The sequence below is a fragment of the Mchenga conophoros genome, linkage group LG16 (assembly GCF_057382185.1).
Source record: "Mchenga conophoros isolate Kocher_MC1m ecotype Shallow Benthic linkage group LG16, M_conophoros_male_GT1.1, whole genome shotgun sequence".
Taxonomy (NCBI): Eukaryota; Metazoa; Chordata; class Actinopteri; order Cichliformes; family Cichlidae; genus Mchenga; species Mchenga conophoros.
The window spans coordinates 11,407,699-11,430,763 of NC_140541.1; the positions used below are offsets into that span (position 1 = coordinate 11,407,699).

Genomic DNA, 23,065 nt, shown 5'->3' on the forward strand with positions numbered 1-23,065 from the left:
CAGGTGCATATTCGCAGCCTACTCATTATTAGACTTATTCATGTATCACACAAAGCATATTGAGCCAAAGGGTGCACCACACCCTGGTTGAAAAAATAAATAAATAAAATAAAAATAAAAAAGGCATGAAAGAGCTGTGTGACGGAACATTCAAAGAACAGTGATTTGGCAACAGCCCTACTAAACATGTAGGGAAAAACCAATCTCCTCCTGCCCGTCGGGAAAGCCGAAGGGCATTGCACGCGCGTAACTCACGCCTACCCATAGACGAAAACACAGTCCGTCCGGTGCCCGATGGGGTGGAAGATTTCACCTGGTCGCTTATAAGCAGCGAGGACGAAAAAAAAGAGTCATATACGCCTAGATTCGGCAAGTACTCACACCGGTTAATTAAGGCATAGTGTGAAGAAAAGGAGTACTCCGGTGGTTACGGGGATTCAGGGCAGCGAGTCCGCGTAGGACGCAGCTGCCTCCGGTGTGTTAAATCTCTTCTCCTTGCCGTTGGCAAACAGCCTCAGTGTGGCGGGGTAGAGAAGCGCATAATCCACATTCTTCTTCCTCAGGCAGCTTTTCACCTCGTCGAAAGCCTTGCGTTTCTTGACTACCGCCGCTGAATAATCATTAAAGAAGGAGACTTTGATCCGACTTGTTGGTTGGTTCGGCTGCGTAGCCAGGCGCCGAGCTGCGGCCATCACACGTTGTTTATCAGCAAAGTTGTGAAGCTTCATAATGATGGGTCTGGCGCGCTGGCTGGGGCCCGGCCTCGGTGCTAGAGAGCGGTGAGCGCGGTCTAGTTTGATCTTCCCATTTTTAGTTGTGAGCTCGAGATAGGAGGGGAGCCATGACTCCATGAAGGCGACAACATCATTTCCCTCCGTGCCCTCGGGAAGCCCGACCAGGCGAAGGTTACATCTGCGGCTGCGGTTCTCTAAATCGTCCATGTGGTCTGCCATGTCAGTTACTTGTTTTTCGAGTCGAGCCACTTTCGCCTGCAATACACCTGCCGTGTCTTCCACGCCTGAAATCCGTATCTCGGCGTCTCCCACCCGTGTCGCCAGAGCCTGGATCCGAGACGTCTGTTCACGGATTGCGGCCAGCACAGTATCAACTTTAACATCCAATAAAGTTGTAATGCTGTCAGTTATCTTACTCAGAGCCGCAAGGATATTCGGGTCGATATCACTCCCAGTTTCCTCAGCGTCAGCGGAGATTTCTGTGTCGCTGGCGTTAGCTTCTTCAGGCTCAGCCGCCATAGGACCCACAATGTCGCTAGCTTGCACAACCGGAGCTGTCTTTTTCTTAGACCTGACGTTAGGCATTTTAGAAAAATAGTCGTCCAGACTCATTATAGAGTTACTCCCACGCACATTTGTAACGTTTCACCAGGTGAACACGTATTTTAGACGGATAATCGGGGGACCTCACCGGAGCACAGCGAGACGGGTGTTCGCGCTACGACGCCATCTTGCCAACCTCCCCTTTTCAAACAGTTATCAGCATCTGTGGATGTAGTAATATTTATAACTTGCCAGTTGAAAGAATTGAGAACATCCAGAGAAGTTGATGGCACAGACAAACAGTTGCTCTACTTTGAGCTAATGAAATAATTCAGCTACACACTCTGTGCAGTTGTGACTTGCACAAGTAAAAAGTCTATGATGCCACATTTCCTGGGAAATGCATGCATTGCTCCACACTGGGAGTTCGGATGACAGTGTATTTGTAATTGTTTTAAATTTGAAAAATCTTTAACTCTCCCCTGAGATACCTTCACACTTTAAAATTTGCATTATGATAAAGATTTAGGTTACAATCTTGCATATCCTTGCCTAATGAATATGTATATTTATTTATTTATTTTTATTCTCATCAGTTCCAAATTGTGGCAGAACTAATAAACCTTCCCAACATTTTCAGCAGCTTAATAACTTACACAATATTACAGAACATTTAATACTTTCTGATCTTGTACAACCATTAGTCAATAACACAACTGGTACTTGTGTTGCCTCTGCTCTGAAAGCAGCAGGAAGTTTGCTTCAAAGTAATTGAGAAACAATGCCTCTCTTTTTCTGCACAGATGGGAAGCCACAGCACCATGTCCTCCTCTCTGTATAGTTCCAAGTATGTCAGCTGGTATGTGGACATAGTGGAGTCAAAAAGCCCTGCAATGGCATCTACAGGTAAGATCCAGCACATATTTGTAAACCTTCTGTTCTAGGCATCTTGAAAGACGTATGACCGCCACCACACAGGAAACACCAGAGAGTTACTGAAACATTTATCGCAAAGCTTTAGTTTAAAACTTCTAGGCTTTTAGCTTGAAATTATCTGGACATATCTTTTCCAGAACAGTCTCTGTTTCTGGTTCCAGCTCCAAAAATCTACGTGCAATTAAAACGAAGAATGCCTTTGGAATACATATTGATCAGGCCTAACTTTTTCTTTGCTGTCTCCCTTGTTTTGCTTTGCTACCAAACACAACAGTCAGCTGCTATGGATTCTAACCCACTTCTCCTTCTGTCACCACCAGAAACTGACAGAGCAGAAGCAAATTCATCATCTTCCCATCACCACCAGCAGACAAAAGTCAATTGCCTCAATTTTAAATCTTTCCTTGACTCCAAGTCAGACAGACTCAGCCACAGCAGTGAGGGTTTGAGTGATGAGTGTAAGAAAGGCAACATAGTATTGACAGATACTGACATCCAGAGCAAAGAGGAACTTTCTCTTTTGGATCCAGAGGATAAAAAATTCCACCTTCCCCGGAGCAGTCCGGTCATTTCCAGACGCAGCAGGCCCATCTCCTGGCACGGAGGAGTAAATGATACATCTAGTCCCAGGTAACCACTATATATGTTCAAAGCATTACAAAACATTTCAGCAATATCATTATTACAAATGATTGCATAACAAATAAAAAAATGACCAAGAAACACAGATCTACATGTGTCATAGATGGAATATACGACTAATTATATAAGAAATAATAACAAAGTGCGGTGAGATACACCTATCAGCTAAAGCATCTGTTGTGGCTGAGCAGTGTGTAGAGCGATCAGAGTGCAGTGTGCTTTTAAAAAAACAATGCCTCCTCAAACATATTGAAACTGTCTCCCACATTCTGAGTGACTCTAACTTTTAAAGGGCAACACTGCAAGATAGATACTTTTCTAAAGTCTTGTTGTTATTCATTGGGGGTGAAGAAACCAGGGAAGGGTTTCATGGGTAAAAAAAGACAAAGCCTAAACGATTATATTACGTTTCTAAAGGTGCTTTTTTAGGTGATGCTTTTCTAAAATAAGCTGTAAGCTGTGATGATGGGCAAACCAGTAACTATCGTATCAAACTTGAAGTAAGAGTTGTGCATGAGTCATTCAGTCTTTTCTCTTGAGTGCTACAGTTCATGAATGACTTTTATCATTAGCTGTTTGGAATCCACACAAAGCAACAACTTTGTCCACTTGAACAAAGCTGCATGCTACATGATTTTACTGCGACAGTTCAGTACGCACAGGTAAACTGTAGGTGGCATAAAACATGTTAACACTTGTATTATTCAGATACTTAGGACCAGGAGTTAAAATGGGATTCGGCTGGTGGGGGAACCCTATAATTGGGTGTAGTGGTGCTGTGCTGTTATTCTGATATTTTCTGTTCTTTGGGCTAACTCGATTTAAATAAGACATAAGCAGAGAGCTAAAAGGCTGATTTCCAGACCTCTAGATCAGCCCAGAGTATGGTATGGCCCCGGGCTCCACCTGGCCCATTTGGTTGCCCCTGCCAGTGTGAGGCCAATTGGAAATTGGGATTTAAGCATAATATAGATAGATATACACCCAGTTTGTCCCATTTCAGCCAGCAAACAGTCCTTACATTTTGTGGGAAATCACAATAGAACTTAGTTTCTTTTGCTGTGAAGATGATATGAAAAAACAAAACAAAACAAAACATGCATTTATGTCTGCAAGTAAATGCCACTTCGAGTTTGCTGGCCCTGAAATATGTCAGAAAGACTGATGCAGAATATAGAGCAGGGGTCTGAAACTTGCGGCCTAGAGGCCACTTGTGGCCCACGTCACACCTACTTGAGGCCTGTATATTGACGTGAAGAAATATAATACAATTTGGCTCTTGATGTTACCTTTTTTTTTAGGGAAGATTTGTTTGTTGTTGACTGCAATGTTAAAATAAGTCCTTTAAAAAGCAAAAAGCTATTTAATATGAAGGCAATATGAACAGAGAGTAAAAACATGTTGAGGGATTGAGTTTAGTGAGAGTTATTTGTGAAGAAGACAGTTTTCACTAGCAGTCAAAAACTCATGTGTACACTTATGTCTGCATTCTTATCATAGCTGAAGTGCTGCCACGTGTCTGGTCAGAAACAGTTTACCGATTTGTTTCTTTGGTAGTTCAATAAAAGGCTTCAGTTATTTAAGAGTCACAAAAAAAGTCTTCCTGTTTGTAGTTTTGTCTTGTGATACAATATTTGAAATTATTAAAAAAACGAACAAAACACTAGATTTTCAGAAATATTTGTGGGTGTTTTCTTATTTGTTTGTTTTTTGAACACTACAGTGGCCCTCACATGAAATGACAGTAGCAGCAGTGGCCTACAGCTCATTTAAGTTTGAGACCCCCTGATGCAGAGTTTTTAACACACAGTCTTCTAAGTATTTATTTACTGTAGTCACAGGTAAAGCCATGTGTGTGGTTTTTGGAGCAGATTACTATGTTTAAGGATTGAGAAATACAAGAACTCGACATCTGAACCTTTGCTAGCAAAGCTACGCAAGCAACAAGCCCTTCTCTTTTTTTCTTTAACAATCTTTAATCATCCAGTTTTTTATTTTTACTTCCAACAAAATCGCTAAAACTGTAATTCATACTCTGATGGGGAGTTTATCAGTGAATGTTTGGTGAATTCTTTTGCACCTGAGAGGAAAGGAGCAATTAAGAATATGCCACTCTCCAAGCAAGATCAAGAGTCTTTCAACACCTTTGCAGGAAATCTGGATTTTCAGTTGAAAAGTGGACAGCGGAGCTATCAGGAATGTGTTGAGTGAAAGGCATGATTGGAGAGGCAAGCTCTGCAATGGGACAAACAGGCTGATGTTACAAACTATGGCTGTTCAAATCTGCTTTTGAAGCAGATGCAAAATGAAATTAACCAAAAACAGGAACTGGTATTTTTGAACTGTATCATACAGCAGGACGTGCAGTGTAAGTCAGTGCTAAAAATGAATCAGGTTTCTGATGCTGTAACTAAAATAGTCAATTTCATCAGGGCAGGAGCATTGAATCACCGACAGTTTGTTGCACTTTTGTAGGCACATCAGACTGAACATGGTGACATAGGTTCCCACACATGGGGGAGGTGGCTCAGCGTAGGCAAAGTGCTAAAAACAGAGCAGAAATTTTGTGACAAGGACATTCCAGAGCTCTCATATGTACAATGGAAAGCAAATCTTGCATTTGCTATTGATGTGACTTTCCTTTGCATTTTCAAAACTGCAAATGATGTAATTAAACTATAAACAGAAAATCTGGAAATTTTACAAAACACACTTTGTCCACAATTGTTTGTGGGAATGTTGATTATAGTGATACAATGTTGGCATGTGCTTATTTCACATTTGCATTGACAAATTGTAACATCTACTCTTAACAGACAGTGGCCATTTATAGAGATAATATTAATATTGAGCCGAAGTTCAGCTTTTTGATGCAGTTCAACACAACAGTCCCACCCTTGGGAAATTTAATGGTCCATCCCAGTCCTACACAATATGAAGCTAGTAGCAAAGGTAGAAATTATTAAAATAATACCTAACATGTGCACCACAGCCTGTCCTGCACCAGTCCAACATAGTGCATCACTGGAACCTCCACAGCGGTACAGCTAACTAACCTGTTCTGCCTCTTCTACACTTCACTAAACTGTCTATATTGCATACTTTTATGCATCCTTTAGCAAAAAATTAGGACACTTCAGTTAGTTTTGCAAGATGCTTCACAAAAAGGTATCATTAGTCATGTATAGATCTGATAACTATAAAATTAATTAAAGGAGAGTTAGAGTTAAGTTTTCAGTTTATATGGCTGCACCCTTATTTCCCACAGGGTGTCCACAGTGGATGGATCTGCATGTTTGATTTGGCCCTTCCTGATGTAATCCTTTGATTTGTGATAAGCAGTAGGAAGACACAAAGTTGGGCTCCCTTGAATCTTTGTTTTTGCTTCCTCCTGGTCTCAAAGCTTTTCCATGTCAGGTGAATCTGTTAATAACTACACCAAAAGTACATTTTTGTAAAAGAAAAAGTGTTTTTTGACCTATGGAGACATTATTCACCGTATATGTATCTAGGTAATATGCAGATTCACTTACTGTCTACACTAAGCTAATAAATGGGGAAAAGAAACAAATAACCTTAAAGTCACAACTTTGCCTTTTTTAGTGGAGTCGAACTCAGAGAAAAGGAAATGCAGCTTCACTGAGTTCCAGCTGTAACGCGAACTAAACACAGCACACGCCAATTTTACAAAATATGTATTGCTCTAAATAAGACACGGTGCTGTGTGAATGCCTTCCTGCTGAAACCAAAAGTCACCAGACTGCTCAGTACGCACAACAGTTCCTAGTTATCGGGATAGAAAAAGGGAACAGACAAGCGAAAGAAGCCTCATGAAAAACACAACCTTGCATTCCTCAGTGAGCAGGCTGGGAAAATTTCCTTCATATGAATGAGTATTTTTGTCCTTTAGTTTGTGTGTTTATTTTTTTAAATTACACACATGAAAAGTGCAGGCCCTCTCTTAGCATTTCACCAGCTGTCCCACATTGTCTCACAGACACACACTCTTTGCCCCACATTTAGGTTGTTGCTTTGTGGTCACCTCATACCTAATAGTGAATAGGAATATAGCACAGTCTGCTTACCACAGTGTTAATCTAGCACCACTTGATGGCGCTAAGGCTTTAGAGACTTCAGTTACTGTGGGATAACTGGCTGCTGGAGGTAAAGTAACACAATAAAACTAATAAGCTCATGTTAACACTACACAGTATGCTGTATATGTAAACAACAAGCTTTACTTCTTGTGAATAATTGCAGCAGGAGCCAGTGTTTACTGCTTAGGACTCACAGTGTTTGACATTTGAGATGGTAAATGTCATGAAAGTTGTGTGGTTGCCAAGAGCCTATGAGCAAACAGGAACTGAAATGAGTAAATAAAGAGACCTTTATTTTATTTCTGCAGCTATGGTTTTATGCCTCAAAGTAAAAAGAAGAAACAGGATATTCCTCATGTTTCTGTTGAAAATACAGTGAACATACTATTTTCACTGCTCACACTAACTACTAACAACTAATTACTTGTTAAAGTGATGAGTAAACATTTGATGCCACTCAGCTGCTTGTCAGGTGATGCACAATATGTGCTTTTTAATGGTTAACATTTAATTTGGTGTTTATTTCTTGGATGATCTTCACTTGCATTGTTTTGAAACCTCTCCATCTAAAGTGAAATGTTTCTGCTTTTAGCTCGGACCCACCATCTCCTGTCTTTGGTTCACCGTCTCTGGGTCCCCAGGAGTGGTCGACATCCAGCAGTGGGGAGGATCTGGAATCCAAACCGAGCTCCTATCAGTTGTCATTCGCAGTGGAGATGGCTAAAAAGCAAAGCTCTACCTCTATCTCATCAAATCTGAAACGGCTTCTGACTCCCAGCCTCCACCTTCCCTACAGTGGTCAGCAGGGATTAGCTGAGGAGCATAAAAGGCGGACCCAGAGTAGTTGCATTCCCAACAACACACCAGGTAAAATAGCATTACTGGGGTTTACTGATTTTTGTTTTGTATTTTTCAGCTGTGTCAAGTAGTAAAGGGTGGCTGGCAGTTTTATTGTGCCTATAAGGAGACTAACCATGTCCAAAAACACACTAACTCTATGATTTCATTCCCGGTTTTGAGCTGCAGATTTTCTTTAATAAGGGAAAAGATTATTTAGGATGGCGTCTTTCAAATGTACCACAAACACTTCTGAATCTCAGCGTGATGAAGTTAAGAGACATAAAAGTTGACGGCAACAACTCATAAAAACCCAGACGTCACACTGTACTTGTAAGGTGTAAAAGTAAAAAAAAAGAATAAGAGAAAGTTCTGTGAGGAGAAGGACATCAGAAAGAAGCTGGATTCAAGGCATGAGTGTAAACTCAGGGATTCAGGGAAAACGTATACGATAAATAGGGATTATTTTGAACTGTGAAACATGTAAAGCTACTCCAGGCTTTGACTGTAGGCCTTTGTACACATTTATATTGCCACCTTTTCCTTTGGCATAATCTTGAGAAAACTTTTTAGTGTTTTATGAATACCCACGTTTATACTCTCAATAAAGCCCAAGAATAAAAATATAGAACTGAGCAGACAGTAACAGTGATACACTGAGTGCACTGAATGCAAATATGAACCTGACGTTAGCAACACTGAAAACATATAAATGTTAAAAAGGCTAGAAACCCAGTCAGTTTATTTATGTGTGTGTGTGTGTGTTTCATCAGGATGTGCTACCTCAACACAACAAAGCAAAGAAAGAAGCAGCAGTGATATCCCAGCATCCCCTGCAGAGATCTACAAGACCAGTTGTGAACTGGAAAAGGTACATTACATTTTCCCCCCAACAGTCATTCACAGTTTTATTTATTTTGCAATGAAATTAATAAAAGTAAATATAAAAACGCTAATGACACACCCCTTTATTTTTCTATTGTAAAACAAGCTGCTTATTTTAAAAATTATTGGCTGAGTCATACAACTGCAAATTATAAGCTACAGATATATGAAATTAAAGGTGGTAGAATAATGTCCCACTATTAAACATCAGTAAGGTATTAGCAAGTGCTTAACTTATCATTTATATATCAACAATCCTCCTTAGCATGCCATTAATAAACACATATCTTTATCCATCTGTTACTATTAGACCATGTAAATGTAAATCTAAGACACTGAACTTTTTTTTTTTTTTACCTTATTGAATTACTTATGAATTACTTCATTTTATGCCTTTAATCGGGTTACTATAGTGTTTGGCATTAAATATAGAAATGTGAAATCACAGCCAGATTTGTGCCAGCAGACAGGTGCCAAATGCTCTCAGCAGCGTCTCACCAGTGTCTGTCTGTGTGCAGGAAAACGCTCATTTTATTGTGGTGGACATGGTGCTGGAGATGCTCGAAAATGCAAAATGGACTCTTAGCTTAGATCAGTGGCGTTCCACGATGGACACAAACTGCCTGATGTGCAAGGAAAGACATAAAAGCTCTGCACAGGAGAGTTCGCCACAGAAGCAGACATTTAGATTACACAGGCATAAAGTAAAGTACAGCAGAGTTGATCCTAGACGAGAGAGATACAAGCGAAGACATCTTGATGAAGACATGAAGATGTCACACAGAGAAACACACCCATGTGTAGAGCAGCAAACACAGGACAAAGCGGAGGAGGAAGCAGGGAAGGATGAGCCTAAACATCAAATGAAAACTCTGTCTGTGCTCTCCACTGACAGCGGATTCGAAGGTAAGAAATTCTATTTTTAATGAAACACACATTCCTTAAATAGTTCCTCATCAAACATATTGTTTTGACCAGGAATGGGTCGTCCTACATCTTCCTTTGTCCCAACTTTGTCCGGATAATGTTTTTAGACAAAAAGCCAGACTAAAAAGCTACAGGATGACTAATTTCTTACAGCCTAAATGCTGTGAAGATGGTATCAACAGGTTGATTGTTCCTTTCCACCAATCTTCCATCTGAGTCAAAAGCAACAAAGAACTCATATAAACATGCTTTGATCAGCAGAAAGTGCTTTCTTACTGTGAACGTATCTAGATTTTATCTGCGCTTGGAAATTTGAAGCCTACAGTATTTGTTTCCCCCCTAGTGTTCACTGACTTTATATCAGGAACTGATTGTTTTAAACGTTGTTTTTTTTCTATGACATTTATCAACACATATACATTATTATATCAACTAAATATAGAAATTATTTTCTTAATATTGGATTAAACGAGAATAAACATAATCATCATATTATGTGTTTCTGTTTCAGACTGTGGAGTTGATCATACACTAACTCAGAGAGAGTCTCTAAAAAAGTAAGAAAACCTATTCCTTTCAGTAAACATGCATTTTAATAATGTAAGCGCTTGTTCTTTTAAATCTGACTAAATCTATGATGTCCATGGTGCAGTGCTGAGCAGCTAGCCCAGCAGCTGGTGTTGGATTTCAAAAAAAGTTGGCTCCCTTCTACTGAGCTTCAGCGTGGCCGGCAAAGCCTTCGCAGCTCGCTTCAGGAGGTGAGAACAGCAACCACAAATCAACTATGACTATAACACTTTCTCAACTTGGTATTTTAATGCAAGATAAATATATAATAAGATATTGGTGGCTGATGACAAAGAAAACTTTCCCGCATATTTATTACACGTTGCTGGGACTGGACTCCAGAAATGACCACAAGTATCCTCTGTTCTTCCTGTTCATACCAGCTGCCGGGTACAGAAAATGTGGCGGTGAGCAGCGATAGCCTGACAGAAGAGATCCGACAGCGTACCAGGATGAGAGGATCCCTGAGCTGGGCACCACCACGTTTCCAGATCATCTTCACGGTCCAGCCAACGCACAGGTCTCATTTATATGTGATGACACAACAGCGCAGCGGAAAAATGGTTTATTTCTGATGCTATAAATGATTGTGTATTTAGAGCTGAATGTGTGTGGGTTTCTTTTCTTTGTTCAGACGAAGCGAGGTAGTGGCTTCGCAACACTTCCTGTGTGCAGGTTGTGGGACCGAGGTGGAGCCCAGTGAGTACTGCATTACATAATATGAATTGCAGAGGATTTTTGTTTTAGTTTTTATCTGAACATTACATTCGCATTCATAAAACCATTTTTAATCCCTCCACAGGAGAATAAACTATAGTCAGAAAATGCTTCCATTACCGAAAAAGCAGAGAGATTTATAAGTCATGCACTTCACTAATACAACTGTATTCAGCATTTTTGTCTAAAACTCAAAGTCATTCTGTGAAATGTAACTTTGTCATTTCTTAAAAAGGAATAAATAAATGTAAAAAACTGTTCCTCACTGAAATCATTGTTGTCTATAGTAATCAAGGTTGAGTACCAGTAAATACCAAACACAGGCCTCAGCCATGTCTTCACAATGTAACAAGCAGCAAAACCAAATATAAGACTCTCTGTCTCCCACCAGGGTACATCAAGAAACTGCGGTACTGTGAATACCTCGGCAGGTATGGAAAATAACATGTTATTACCCAAATATGAGCTAAGTTTTCCTGCAATCAGATATTAAACCATCTATATTTAAATAATGAAGTTATTACAAATGAATCATTGATCTGTTGTTATTCATTTTTGCAGATATTTCTGTGACTGCTGTCACAGCGGCTCAGAGGCTGTGATTCCGGGTCGAGTACTGTCCTGCTGGGATTTTGGCAGGTGATCAAATCAGACAACATATTATAGTAACTGTTAACATATGTTAAATGTATAGTTAATTCATATAGAAAACTGAAATGATTAAATGTCTTGTAAATGTAAATTACTTCTAAATAACTTGCAGTGCACTTCTAAACCCTGTAACATCATCATAACTCACAATAATCCTGATATTTCAGGTACCCTGTGAGTGATTTCTCCAAACAGCTGCTGGATTCAGTGTGGCAGCAGCCTCTGTTTGACCTGACCTGTGTTGGTAAAAATCTGTACAGTAAAGTGAAAGAACTGGACAGGTTTAGGGTGAGTTAATGACTAAATTATTACTGTTGTGCTTACCGTGATCATAGATGCCCGAAAGCAATCATTCACATTTAAAAACATATCGATAGCCATCGGAAGAATCCTGGCATTTTATTTATTCTTTTACTGTATTTAGTAAGTAGTCTGTGGAATTAGATTTCAAAGCCGATACTGAAATTCAATGACAAAGTATTAGGTTGTTTTCATTTAGTTTTGTATTCCTTTTTAACATGTCCCTCTATCCTCCCATCAGGAGGTGCAGGATCAGCTGCTGGGAATCAAGAAGCTGCTAAAAGCCTGCAGATTATCACAAAGGTAACATTTGGAGATAATACAAAGTTGATATATATTGTATGTATGTATAAACAGCTCATGTCCTTGTTTTATAAAATAAAGACATTACTTCATTTACAGGTTTGGCAGTGGATCAAAATGTGTTTTTCATTAAATTTGCTGAGTATTTTTTTATGTTTCTATCACATATTAAAGAACTATTACAAGGATTTATTAAGTTTCAAAAACCTTTTAATGGTAAATAAATAAAGAGTTTGGCCGTGACTGTATGCTAGGTATAAGATTTACTAGTTCACACACGGTCTAGTAACTACTTAGTAACTTAATCTGCCCTGTGTTTGTGTCCTAGTGTGCTGGCTGAGCTGGAGCATCTCCCTGCTCATCTGAGGGAGCAGTCAAACCTCTTCTCCATGGATGACCTACAGAAGGTGAAGAAGGGTCAGCTGGTTCCACAGGCCAAAGCAGTGCTGCAGTCTGCCATTACTCATGTGGAAAACTGTGAGGTCAGTCATTCTGAACCAGATGGCTCCTGGCCTCTTTAATGTTATTTATTAGCTAGAAAGTACAGACAGTACATTTCTACCTAAGGACAGTGTTATTATTTTCCAGTGCTGATGATATGCATTTGGTAATTAAATATTATTGCCGCTTACCTAAATTAAAAGCATTTCTAATTTTAAATGTATTTTAAAGTTAGGGATTGTAGATCTCAGGCCCATTCACCTGACTTAATATGTAAATGATGACTTAAAGAAATAGCTTTTCACGACTCCTATCCTTGTGCCCGTTTAAACAAGTACGCAACATTTCAGACAATATTTCAGTTAAATACAGCCAGGAATACAACACATGTTTAGAGGAGGAAAACGTGTGAATGTTTGTATGAAATTAAATCATTTTGACTTTCTTCTCTCACTTCTTTCACACAGCTGTGTCTTGCCCGAGGTTTTATCTGTGAGTTTTGCAGAGAGAAAGACATCATCTTTCCTTTTCAGACAGACATATGTAAACGCTGTCCAGGTGAGCATAGACAAAGCGAGATGCAGTCTGTGTTCCTCTATAGACTAAAACCAGGATTGACTTAGTACAACTTCATAATATTCTTCTGACAACCCCCCCACAAATATAACAAGTAATATGCTGCCACTGGGTTTATATGCAGGATACATAAAACCTATGAATATCTTCTGTCTTTCACAGAGTGCAAAGCCTGCTTTCACAAAAAGTGTTTTGTGGTGAAAAAGTGTCCAAAATGTGCACGGATCCAGTCTCGGAAAGACCGTCGGAATGAATCCATGAAGAGTGACACCTGAAGCTGCAGCAGTTCTGTGTTGCAGTGGTTCATTTAACACTTTTTAGCTGCATTTTCTTTTCTGTAACTTCACATAAAAACACTTTTAATATGTCAGTAAGTTTCTGCTCTCTCATCCTGCTTATCTCTTACTACTTAAACCACACTGTTAAACATGCATATTCCTTTACATGACTTAATATTTCCTATGGAAATTTGATCGGCACGAGAGTGATTGTACCTCAAAAAACAAGATAAAGCACTTAAATTATGCAAAACTGTTTTTCCCATTTTTGGCAGGTTATATGTACTTTTCAGTGTAATGCTGATGGACAGCATATCCATTCAATAGCTGCTTGCGATGTTTCCATGTGCGATATTTCATGTCAGGATTGTTGCTCAACAGAAATAATATATTACACATTACTTACTTAATCTCTTGCTGAAGAAAGCCACTAGGTACACTAACTATTTAACCTCTTTTGCGTTATTCCATAACATGGCCTGAGATGCATTTTTTCATGTAGATTCCAGTCAACAATACAAACCTGAAGCTACAGTCCCACAAACACTGACACGAATCCCCAAAGAGGGCACATTAATTTTCTTTCATAATTTATATATGAACACAAAGTCTACAGCATGCCTGCAGAAAGTCAATGTCCTTTTAGCAGCAGCAGATGTTTCAAATGCAACTGTTTCTGTCCAGGATGCAGTGTGCACATTACAATTGTGATACTGTCCTTTCATATAATGAAAATAAAAATAATTTCCACAACTCTACTTGTGAAACGTTATTGAGAACTTTGCCATTTCCTTGTTCAACCCAACAGTGGCTATATATTATAGGCTTATCATATAAAATGAAACATAGCTAGTACCGCTAGCCGTCAGAAATTTGTAGTAGAGCAAAATGTTTTCATTTGAAAAGCCGTGGAGCCCAAATATGATGTGTCAGAACAGGAAATTATAATTTAGTGGAGTAATTGCACTGTCAACTATCACCACCTCTTGGACCAGGTGGCCCAGATTTAGACTGCTTTTGTATCATCCTAATACGTCCTCCTAATACTTTTGTACCCATCCTGTTTGCTAAATCTTGGAACTCTGGCCTGCAAAGTGTGCTTGCAATTATTATTTATCCCTTTGCAAGTAGTACACTTCCTTTACTTCCAGAGATCTGTTCCCAAGAATTCTGTCTGTCATTTCTGACCATGAGAAATCACGGTCAGATATGATACTAATTATTCTGCCGAATTAGCACTTTGCATGCACCTACTATTAAGACATATCACCAGATAAGGTTAACTGAAAACTTGAATTATGCAGAAGCCATTCTAGTGCTTCCCCCCAGTTTTTAATAGTTGTCAACATCTATATTTTCTTTGTTAAACTGTGTTGAAATCCGTGTTGGTCAGAATAGTAGGGCGTCACATTTTAAGGGCCAAACCTAGTTTCTCCACTATTGTGTAAAATAACAGATTGATCCTGGAGTTTTGAATAAAATGGCAGGTTTATGGTGCAGCAATGAATCTTGGGGGTAATATAATGTAAGTCAATGTGTATTAACATGTACTTCCTGTATACAGTGAGATTGAATTTAGTTTTTTACATGGCAATATTTGCAAAAAGAATACGGTGTAAGCATTTGGTATTAAAAATGTTATGAATCATTTCCACCAGTTTTTATTGCATCGTGTTTCTCTTTCACTTCAGTGCCTTGGCTTTTCTTATACCCTCCCCTATAATTATGATTTTATTTTGGCTAGTATTCTGCCAGTGGTGTGTGGTCGTTTACAGAAAGGCAAGCAGAGACATGGTAAAGAAAAATGAAACAATAAAACAGTATGCACAAACCTCACTGCATGTGTATTATTGGCAAATTGCACTTCAATGAATAAAAAGCTGCTTTTATGCAAAAAAAAAAATGTTTGCCATCAGTGTTAAGTGGCTCAAGAACACATAACTCTAAATAATATCCTTCAAGCTCAGAAACACAGGCCTAAATGTTGATTGTAAGAAAAAAAAAATCAAAATATATGACTAAAAGGCTTGAACATTGTTTGACATGGTTAATTGCGAATACAGGAGGACTAAAATTTTAAAGGTGGTTAATCCGTACATTTGGTGAACCAACAAATCTCTCAGAGAAATTAAAGTGCTGGTGGAGTCTGAACCTGTTGTCAGGGGTCGTGTGCAGAGGCGAGGATCAGCTGACCCACACGCAGGACTCTTGGTGCAGAATGAGGTTTATTGGAAACGGAGACAAAAGATGACAGGATGGCTGGCTGAACTTAATGGACTGGTAGACTAACTGGCTGACTGAACTTAACACGCGACAGGAACAACATCCATGACACGACAAGGGCTGAAGGGAAGAGAGGGCTTATATACATGACTAACAATGACAACGATTGGAGACAGGTGAGTGAACAGCTGAACATAATGAACTAATGATAAATGGGAAGAGGACTGAACATAATGCACACAGACCAAGGCTAACACAATAAAACAGGAAGTGGAACAGGCAGTAGATAAACAGTGAATGTGAACTGAAAATACTGGGTCAACGACCCAGAAACCCTGACACCTGTTTAGCTTTAATTAAACTTGTCTGTTGTATCAAACTGGACATGGAACATCTCTTCATCATCAACTGTGTCCTTGCTAACATTGCAAAGAAGTTCATATAAAAATGTGTTCACACTATACTCTAACAGCCTCACTTAATATCACACATGTTGGTCAGTAAGAGGAAACTGATCTATTACCACAATGAATCACAGAAGCTTGTTTACTTGCTATCAGCCAGTAGCAGCTTGTCAGTTTCCTGTGCAAGACCGGAGGTTTATTCATATTGTACATGCACAAACAACCAGAAACAGCCTGGCTTGACTAGCTCAAATCTTGGCTAATGGGACACAGACATACCCTGAAAGCACAGGCCTCACGGAGATTCTGATAGAATATTAGTAAAGCAGACTTAACCCTGCTTCCAGACACAAGATGGCAGTATTTTAAAGGGTGGACTCAAACAGGCCATATGGTCTGATATGAACACTGTTTGTGATGAAAGGACAGAGATTGGTTGCCCTTTGTTACTTTTTAATTGATGTCTATTTTTAGACTTCACTAGACAAGTGCTGCTTGCCTCGACAGATTGACACTGGAGTCTGTTATTCAGTTTCTTTGCAGGGCCACAGAAAAATATTTATGAAGTCACAAGAATGCATGAAAAATACAAGCAGTTGCTGAATAAAGAGTAATAACAGGTCACATATGGGGGAAACTCTAGTCTAAGACACACTGACTGTGTTGGGTCTTTGGTACAAACTTTTAGAAGAAAAACAAAAAACTTGAGACAAAAGAGGAGTTAAAGTGAATTCTGTGTGGACTTGTTTGTGCAGTCTTAATGAGCCCAGCTAAATAAAAACTAATAGATGAGTGTTAACTTTTACTTCAGTACCTGTGACACTTGCCTGTGTTCTATGGCCATTAGCAGACCTGAAACACAAACACTCACAAGTTCCCATAAGACTTAACCTGTGGCTCCATGAAGAATGTTTCATAGCCCATTAGCTGCTCCTAATGGCCGTGCAATGAAACCCTCAAGACATGCTTCACACCCGCATGGGTGAGTATCAGATAATGCTATCTCGCCTCTGAGGTGTCACTGCAATCAGAGGTGTGAAAAAAACAAGCTTCAGGATAAACACATGATGCAGTCTCACAAATCAACATGTGATGCAATCTCAGTTGAGAAGTTTCTTAGCTGGGAAAGTTTTCTGTCATCACTTCCAGTCATTAGATATTTCTGTAATATTTTTATAATAGAGAAGGATCAGATTGTCACAGCACAGCTCCTCAGAGAGTTATAATGTTGCTCTGCAGTTCCCTTAGGCTCTGTGCAATGCACTTGTGTTCTTTAAGTCATTGTTTTGATTTATAAAGCCCACAACTTCAACTTTACTATGGATTATTTGGATTAACAAATAAAAACTTAAATCTATTTTAATGAAAAAGAGTAAAAATTGCACTGAGACATCAGTCATGCACAGAGGCCAACTGCTGAAGAGCTATGAACACCCAAAGGTTTAGGTGTACGTAGAGAGGATGTTCCTGGGACACAAACACAGAATTACAGCGAAAACAGAAATTAGGCCCATATTCATCAAGAGTCCAGAGACCACACAGACAGACAGACAGACAGACAGACAGATAGATAGATAGATAGATAGATAGATAGATAGATAGATAGATAGATAGATAGATAGATAGATAGATAGATAGATAGATAGATAGTGAAGAACGTTTTTGCTGTGTGTGTGTGTGTGTGTGTGTGTGTGGGTGGGTGTTTGTGTGAGTGTCAGAGAGAGAAATAGAGAGAGTGTAAAGTGTAAGTCTAGGAAAACTGGTCCATCCGCAGCCCACAATAGTACTGAGGACCCAAGGCCACACATCTCGGCGATATCTGTGCGGCCGTCCTGGAAGGAGAAGGAGGGAGGCCCTAGATTGGGTGTCCATGTTAATTCTCCCTCAATTAGCCATTCTTTTATTTTAATATGTTTAATATGTTTTAATCTGGAATTGGGATTGAAACCAGCCCAAAACTTTTTTCCTTTTTTTTGCCACTCAGAGGTGGGCTTGCTTGTCTGTTTTGAATTATTATCCCGCTTGTTAACCCAAGTGTGTTTGAACATCAGGGCACAAACTCATGGCTGGATATTCTCATTCATGATTGTCTGGTAGCAGAATTCATGGTTCCATCAATTCAGATAAGTTGTCTAGGTCCTAAGGCAGCAAAGCAGCAAAGCACTACACTACCACCACCATGTTTAACTACTAATAGGAAGTTGTTGTTTTTGTTTTTTTATAAAATGCCTGTGTTAATTTTACATCACGTGTAATGGGATTCAAACTTTCCAAAAAAAAATTTCCTCATCAGTTCAAAGAATATTTTCCCAATAGTCTTGTGTTTTTTTTGTAAATGCCAGCTAAGACTTTGTGTTCTTTTTGATCAGCGAGGGTGGTTTTCACTTTGGAACTCTCCCATAGATGCCGCTCACTTTGTCAGGCAGTTTCTATTTAGGTGATTTCTTGATTCAGCCATTCTGGCATTAATCAGGCCTGGGCCTGGCCAGTGAATTGAACTCAGCTTACCAAAAAGGAGTGCTACACGGTGATCTAAAATCTGCCTTTGATATTTATCAAATTATGTGGTAATAATTAGTCTCACATTTGAGCAGCATATTAGGAAACACTAAGAGTGTAAGTAATTCAAGCAAAAAAAAAAAAAAAGTAAGAAAATAGGAAAAACGATGAAAACAAAATGAGGTAAAAGCAGAAAAGGTGTGTGGAGGAGAAAATAGTGATGGAGTCTCAATTATGGAGTTCCACAGGGTTCAGTGCTAGGACCAATTCTTTTTACATTATACATGCTTCCCTTAGGCAGCATCATTAGAAGACATAGTATACATTTCACTGCTATGCAGATGACACCCAGCTCTATCTGTCCATGAAGCCAGATAACACACACCAATTAGTTAAACTGCAGGAATGTCTTAAAGACATAAAGACCTGGATGGCCGCTAACTTTCTGCTTCTTAATTCAGATAAAACTGAGGTTATTGTACTCGGCCCTGAAAATCTTAGAAATATGGTATCTGTTAGATTTGTATTGTTGATTGTCATTTATGCTTAGAAATATTTACTTATATATGCTTAGAGTTTTGTAATTAGTTGTAGATTGGTAGAGGTTTTGATCCTTGATAGTCTGCAAACTTTGTGTGTATTAGACAGCACTTTGGGAGCATGAGAGGTCATACCGTGTCTTATTGTTTTATGGTAGGATTAACGTAGTTGCGTCTGTTCTAGTCTAAGTGCTCTTTGTTTAGATGAACTGCAGGACTTCCTCACCGTGTTATCTAGGATGAACCATCTAGGGTGAGGGGGAGGCTACCCTCTTCCTGACCAAGGATGTTTGACCCTTTGATCAGCAGTCCACACACACACACACACACACACACACACACACACACACACACACACACACACACACACACAGGCAAGGTACTCTTTGTGTGTATGTAGACGTCATATGTTAATGAACTTATGCATATTCATGTAACCTCAATGAAAGAACAGTGGTACGGGAGAACGGACGAGAGCAACTGGGGTCAAGCGAAGGAACGGTGCCTGTCCGGTTCTCTCCCGTGCACGAGAAACATGAAGAAGCTTGCCTACTTGTGTCTTGCTTTGCAGTGTAATTATATTGTCTTCAACGTTCCAGCGGATGGGTTCAAGCTACAAACCTATCAGTATCTAACCAGATTCTTACTCTGGATGGCATTACCTTGGCCTCCAGTAACACTGTGAGGAACCTTGGAGTCATTTTTGACCAGGACATGTCCTTCAATGCACATATTAAACAAATATGTAAGACTGCTTTCTTCCATTTGCGCAACATCTCTAAAGTTAGAAAAAAAGTTAGTTATTGTTATTAATTATTATTATTATTATTATATCTTTATTTCAGACATATACAACAAACCAATATATACATGTACACATCAAATCAAATCACTTTTATTGTCACATCACATGTGCAGGTACACTGGTACAGTACATGCGAGTGAAATTCTTGTGTGCGAGCTTCACAAGCAACAGAGGTGTGCGAAAATACAATACCATAAGAACAAACAAAATATAAGAATGGCTATATCTGATATGAATAAATATATGTACAATATAAGAGTGTATGCACATTACTGAATGTGTATACTAAATATGTATATCTACGTGTGTGTGTGTGTGTGTGTGTGTATGTGTGTGTATGTGTGTGTGTGTGTATGTATACACTCACACACACTTCAAGGACCTCGTTAATCCCACTGGCATGTCTACTGTAGAGGAACCAGAGTCTGGGGATGAACGGGACGACTCATCAATCACCGTGGGTGAAGTCACTGAGGCAGTTAAACAACTCCTTGGAGGCAAGGCCCCAGGGTGGATGATGTTTTTGTGTCTGAGTTCCTGAAGGCTCTGGATGTTGTGGGGCTGTCTTGGTTGACATGCCTTTACAATGCTGTGTGGAGATCAGAGACAGTACCTCTGAACTGACATACCGGGGTGGTATCTATCTTTAAGAGGGACCAGAAGGTATGCGCCTGCTGTAGTGTATCACAGCCTCCCCAGGAAAATCTATGTCAGGGTGCTGGAAAGGAGAGCCCGTACGTTAGTCAAACCTTGGATTCAGAAGGAACAATGCCGTTTTCTGCAGGCTGTGGAACAGTGCACCAGCTATTTACCCTCTCCATGATACTTAAGGGTGCATGGGAGTTTGCCCAACCATTCTACATGTATTTTGTGGACTTGAAGAAGGAACACCCCGGTCCCTCGGGGTATTCTATGGGAAGTGCTTCGGAAGTATAGGGTGTCTGGCCCATTGCTACAGGAGATTTAATCATGCAACAACTGCAGGAGCTTTTCTCATCCTCTTTGGAAATGCTGCAAGGAGCCACATTTTTTTTAAAGCTCAATCTACAAAAAGCTTATCATCTGGTCTTAATCAAAGTGGTTGAGGTGGGTGTTAAAAGCAGTTTTCCACTCATCTCTCTCTTCGAGCATCTTGTCGTGCCCTTTAGCAGTGTTGGGAAGGTTACTTTTAAAATGTATTCCATTACAGATTACAGAATACATGCCCTAAAATGTATTCTGTAACGTATTCCGTTACGTTACTCAATGAGAGTAACGTATTCTGAATACTTTGGATTACTTAACATATTATCATGCATTTTACAACTACATGAATGTACTATTGCTGTGATTTATTACTGTTACTGAAGGTCCGCGGCTCCGAACCGTAGTAAAGGGACCTCTGACTAATACGGTTCCGTGTTGTGCTCATAGCCGAAAACTAGCTTTACTTTGTTGTCTGGGTCAACTTTGCTAGCGAGAGACAGAGAGAGGCGTTGAAAGGCTGCTCCAATGGAACTTATTGTTTCGGAGGAAAACACGAACACAGCGTACAGTTGAGTCTTAATAGCTTACTTACAACTGGGCTCGTCAGGCACTCTTCTTGGCTGCAGTGGTTATTATTATATTTACATGCTTCCAGCTCCCGTTTCTGCTGGATGACAGCTCGTACTTTTCGACTCTCCTTTTTCTCCCTCCTCGCGCTCACAGACACATAACGTGTATGGCAGTCCGTTCTCCCTGCAGCACGGACTACACTGCCCATGAGGCTACATTCTTTAGAGCTGTAGCATTCTGCCTATTAGCTTAGCACAACAACAACAAGAAAAAGGTGCTCTCTCACCCAGGAAACACGCAGAGCGAGAGCGTCACCCCGTAACCATGGCAACCGCAACGCTGCCGCCTGGAACAACAGAACGTAGCTGTCAAACAAAACCCAAACAGTCCTGACCCGCGACAATATGAAACAGGAAAGTACCGCCGTGTAATCCATTTATTTCAACAAAGTAACTGTATTCTAAATACCACCTTTTTAAACGGTGACTGTAACGGAATACAGTTACTCATATTTTGTATTTTAATTGCATAACGGCGGTACATGTATTCCGTTACTCCCCAACACTGCCCTTTTGTCTTAACCAATCACCCTGGTGTTTTTCAGGCTATTGTTAACAATGTTCTCCATGATTACCTAAACTATTTTGTCTTTCTATATCTCGATAACCTCATTTTCTCAAGGACTCTCTTGAAACACTAAGTCCTTGTTTACCAGGTGCTGCAGCACTTCCTAGAAAATAAAATCTACATCAAAGGTGAGAAATGCGACTCAGTCTCTTTTCTTGGTTTCATCATAGAGAAAGAGCAGATCAAGGCAGACCCAGCTAAGGTGTAGGCAGGTACTGGCCCTTACCGGTACTCAGAAGCATTGCCAGTGCTTTCTTGGGTTTGCTAACTTCTGTCTCCTCAGCAAAGAGAAGGTAAAACGTTCCCTTGTGCCATTTTCTCCCGTTGTCTCTGTCCCACAGAACTAAATTATAATGCCCTGGAAAAATAGAGGGATTGGCTGGAAGGAGCTGAGAAAGCTTTTGTCATTTGGATGGATAATTAAAATCCTTGAGTGTCTTTGCTAAGCAACTAAATGCTCATCAAGCCCAGTATACCCTGTTCTTTACTAGATTTAACCTTGCTTTTGCCTACAGACCTGCAATGTAAAAGAAGATGTTCTGTCCCATCATCAGTGCCCCAATCCTTCTGGTCCATCACCCATCATCAGCTCACTAATATGGGAGATTGAGACACTTGTCCATAATGCTTAGCAGGATGAGTCTGACCCAGGAAAAAGACTTGACTGTGTTTTTGTTCCCTCCAGTGTTTGTTCTCAGACATTGGGCCCATACTGTCAAGTTCAGCTGTCACCCTGGTAAGAATGACAGAACCTGAGTTAAAAGAGAAAAAAGTCCAGTCCTGCCTGGACCATGACATTTTAAGCAGTGTTAAATCCTCTCAATTCTTTAATCTTTGGGCTGAATGAAGGACAACACTCGGTGTATAAATGCTCAGTCAACAATCATTTTATTCCATACCATTGTCATTATTCCATACAACACTCTTGCGCAATACATCCAGATGGGAGATGTGCTGAAGAGGGTAACAGCAGATCTCAACGTGTCTGACCATTTCTC

General features: G+C 39.8%; 1 protein-coding gene across 3 annotated transcripts in view; it reads left to right on the forward strand.

Moving 5' to 3' along the window:
- Positions 1-14,205, forward strand: part of rubcnl (rubicon like autophagy enhancer) — a 28,197-nt gene extending 13,992 nt beyond the window's left edge. For all 3 annotated transcript variants that reach the window (XM_085250228.1, XM_085250227.1, XM_085250226.1), the window contains 16 exons: positions 2,081-2,183; positions 2,534-2,843; positions 7,545-7,819; positions 8,563-8,660; positions 9,193-9,580; positions 10,113-10,158; positions 10,254-10,359; positions 10,552-10,688; positions 10,803-10,867; positions 11,277-11,316; positions 11,447-11,524; positions 11,704-11,824; positions 12,078-12,139; positions 12,468-12,621; positions 13,048-13,138; positions 13,319-14,205. In XM_085250228.1, the coding sequence (XP_085106354.1) occupies positions 2,081-2,183; positions 2,534-2,843; positions 7,545-7,819; positions 8,563-8,660; positions 9,193-9,580; positions 10,113-10,158; positions 10,254-10,359; positions 10,552-10,688; positions 10,803-10,867; positions 11,277-11,316; positions 11,447-11,524; positions 11,704-11,824; positions 12,078-12,139; positions 12,468-12,621; positions 13,048-13,138; positions 13,319-13,431 (2,187 nt within the window). In that variant the 3' untranslated portion in view covers positions 13,432-14,205. The remainder of the gene's footprint in view (positions 1-2,080; positions 2,184-2,533; positions 2,844-7,544; positions 7,820-8,562; positions 8,661-9,192; positions 9,581-10,112; positions 10,159-10,253; positions 10,360-10,551; positions 10,689-10,802; positions 10,868-11,276; positions 11,317-11,446; positions 11,525-11,703; positions 11,825-12,077; positions 12,140-12,467; positions 12,622-13,047; positions 13,139-13,318) is intronic.
- Positions 14,206-23,065: the final 8,860 nt, after the last annotated feature.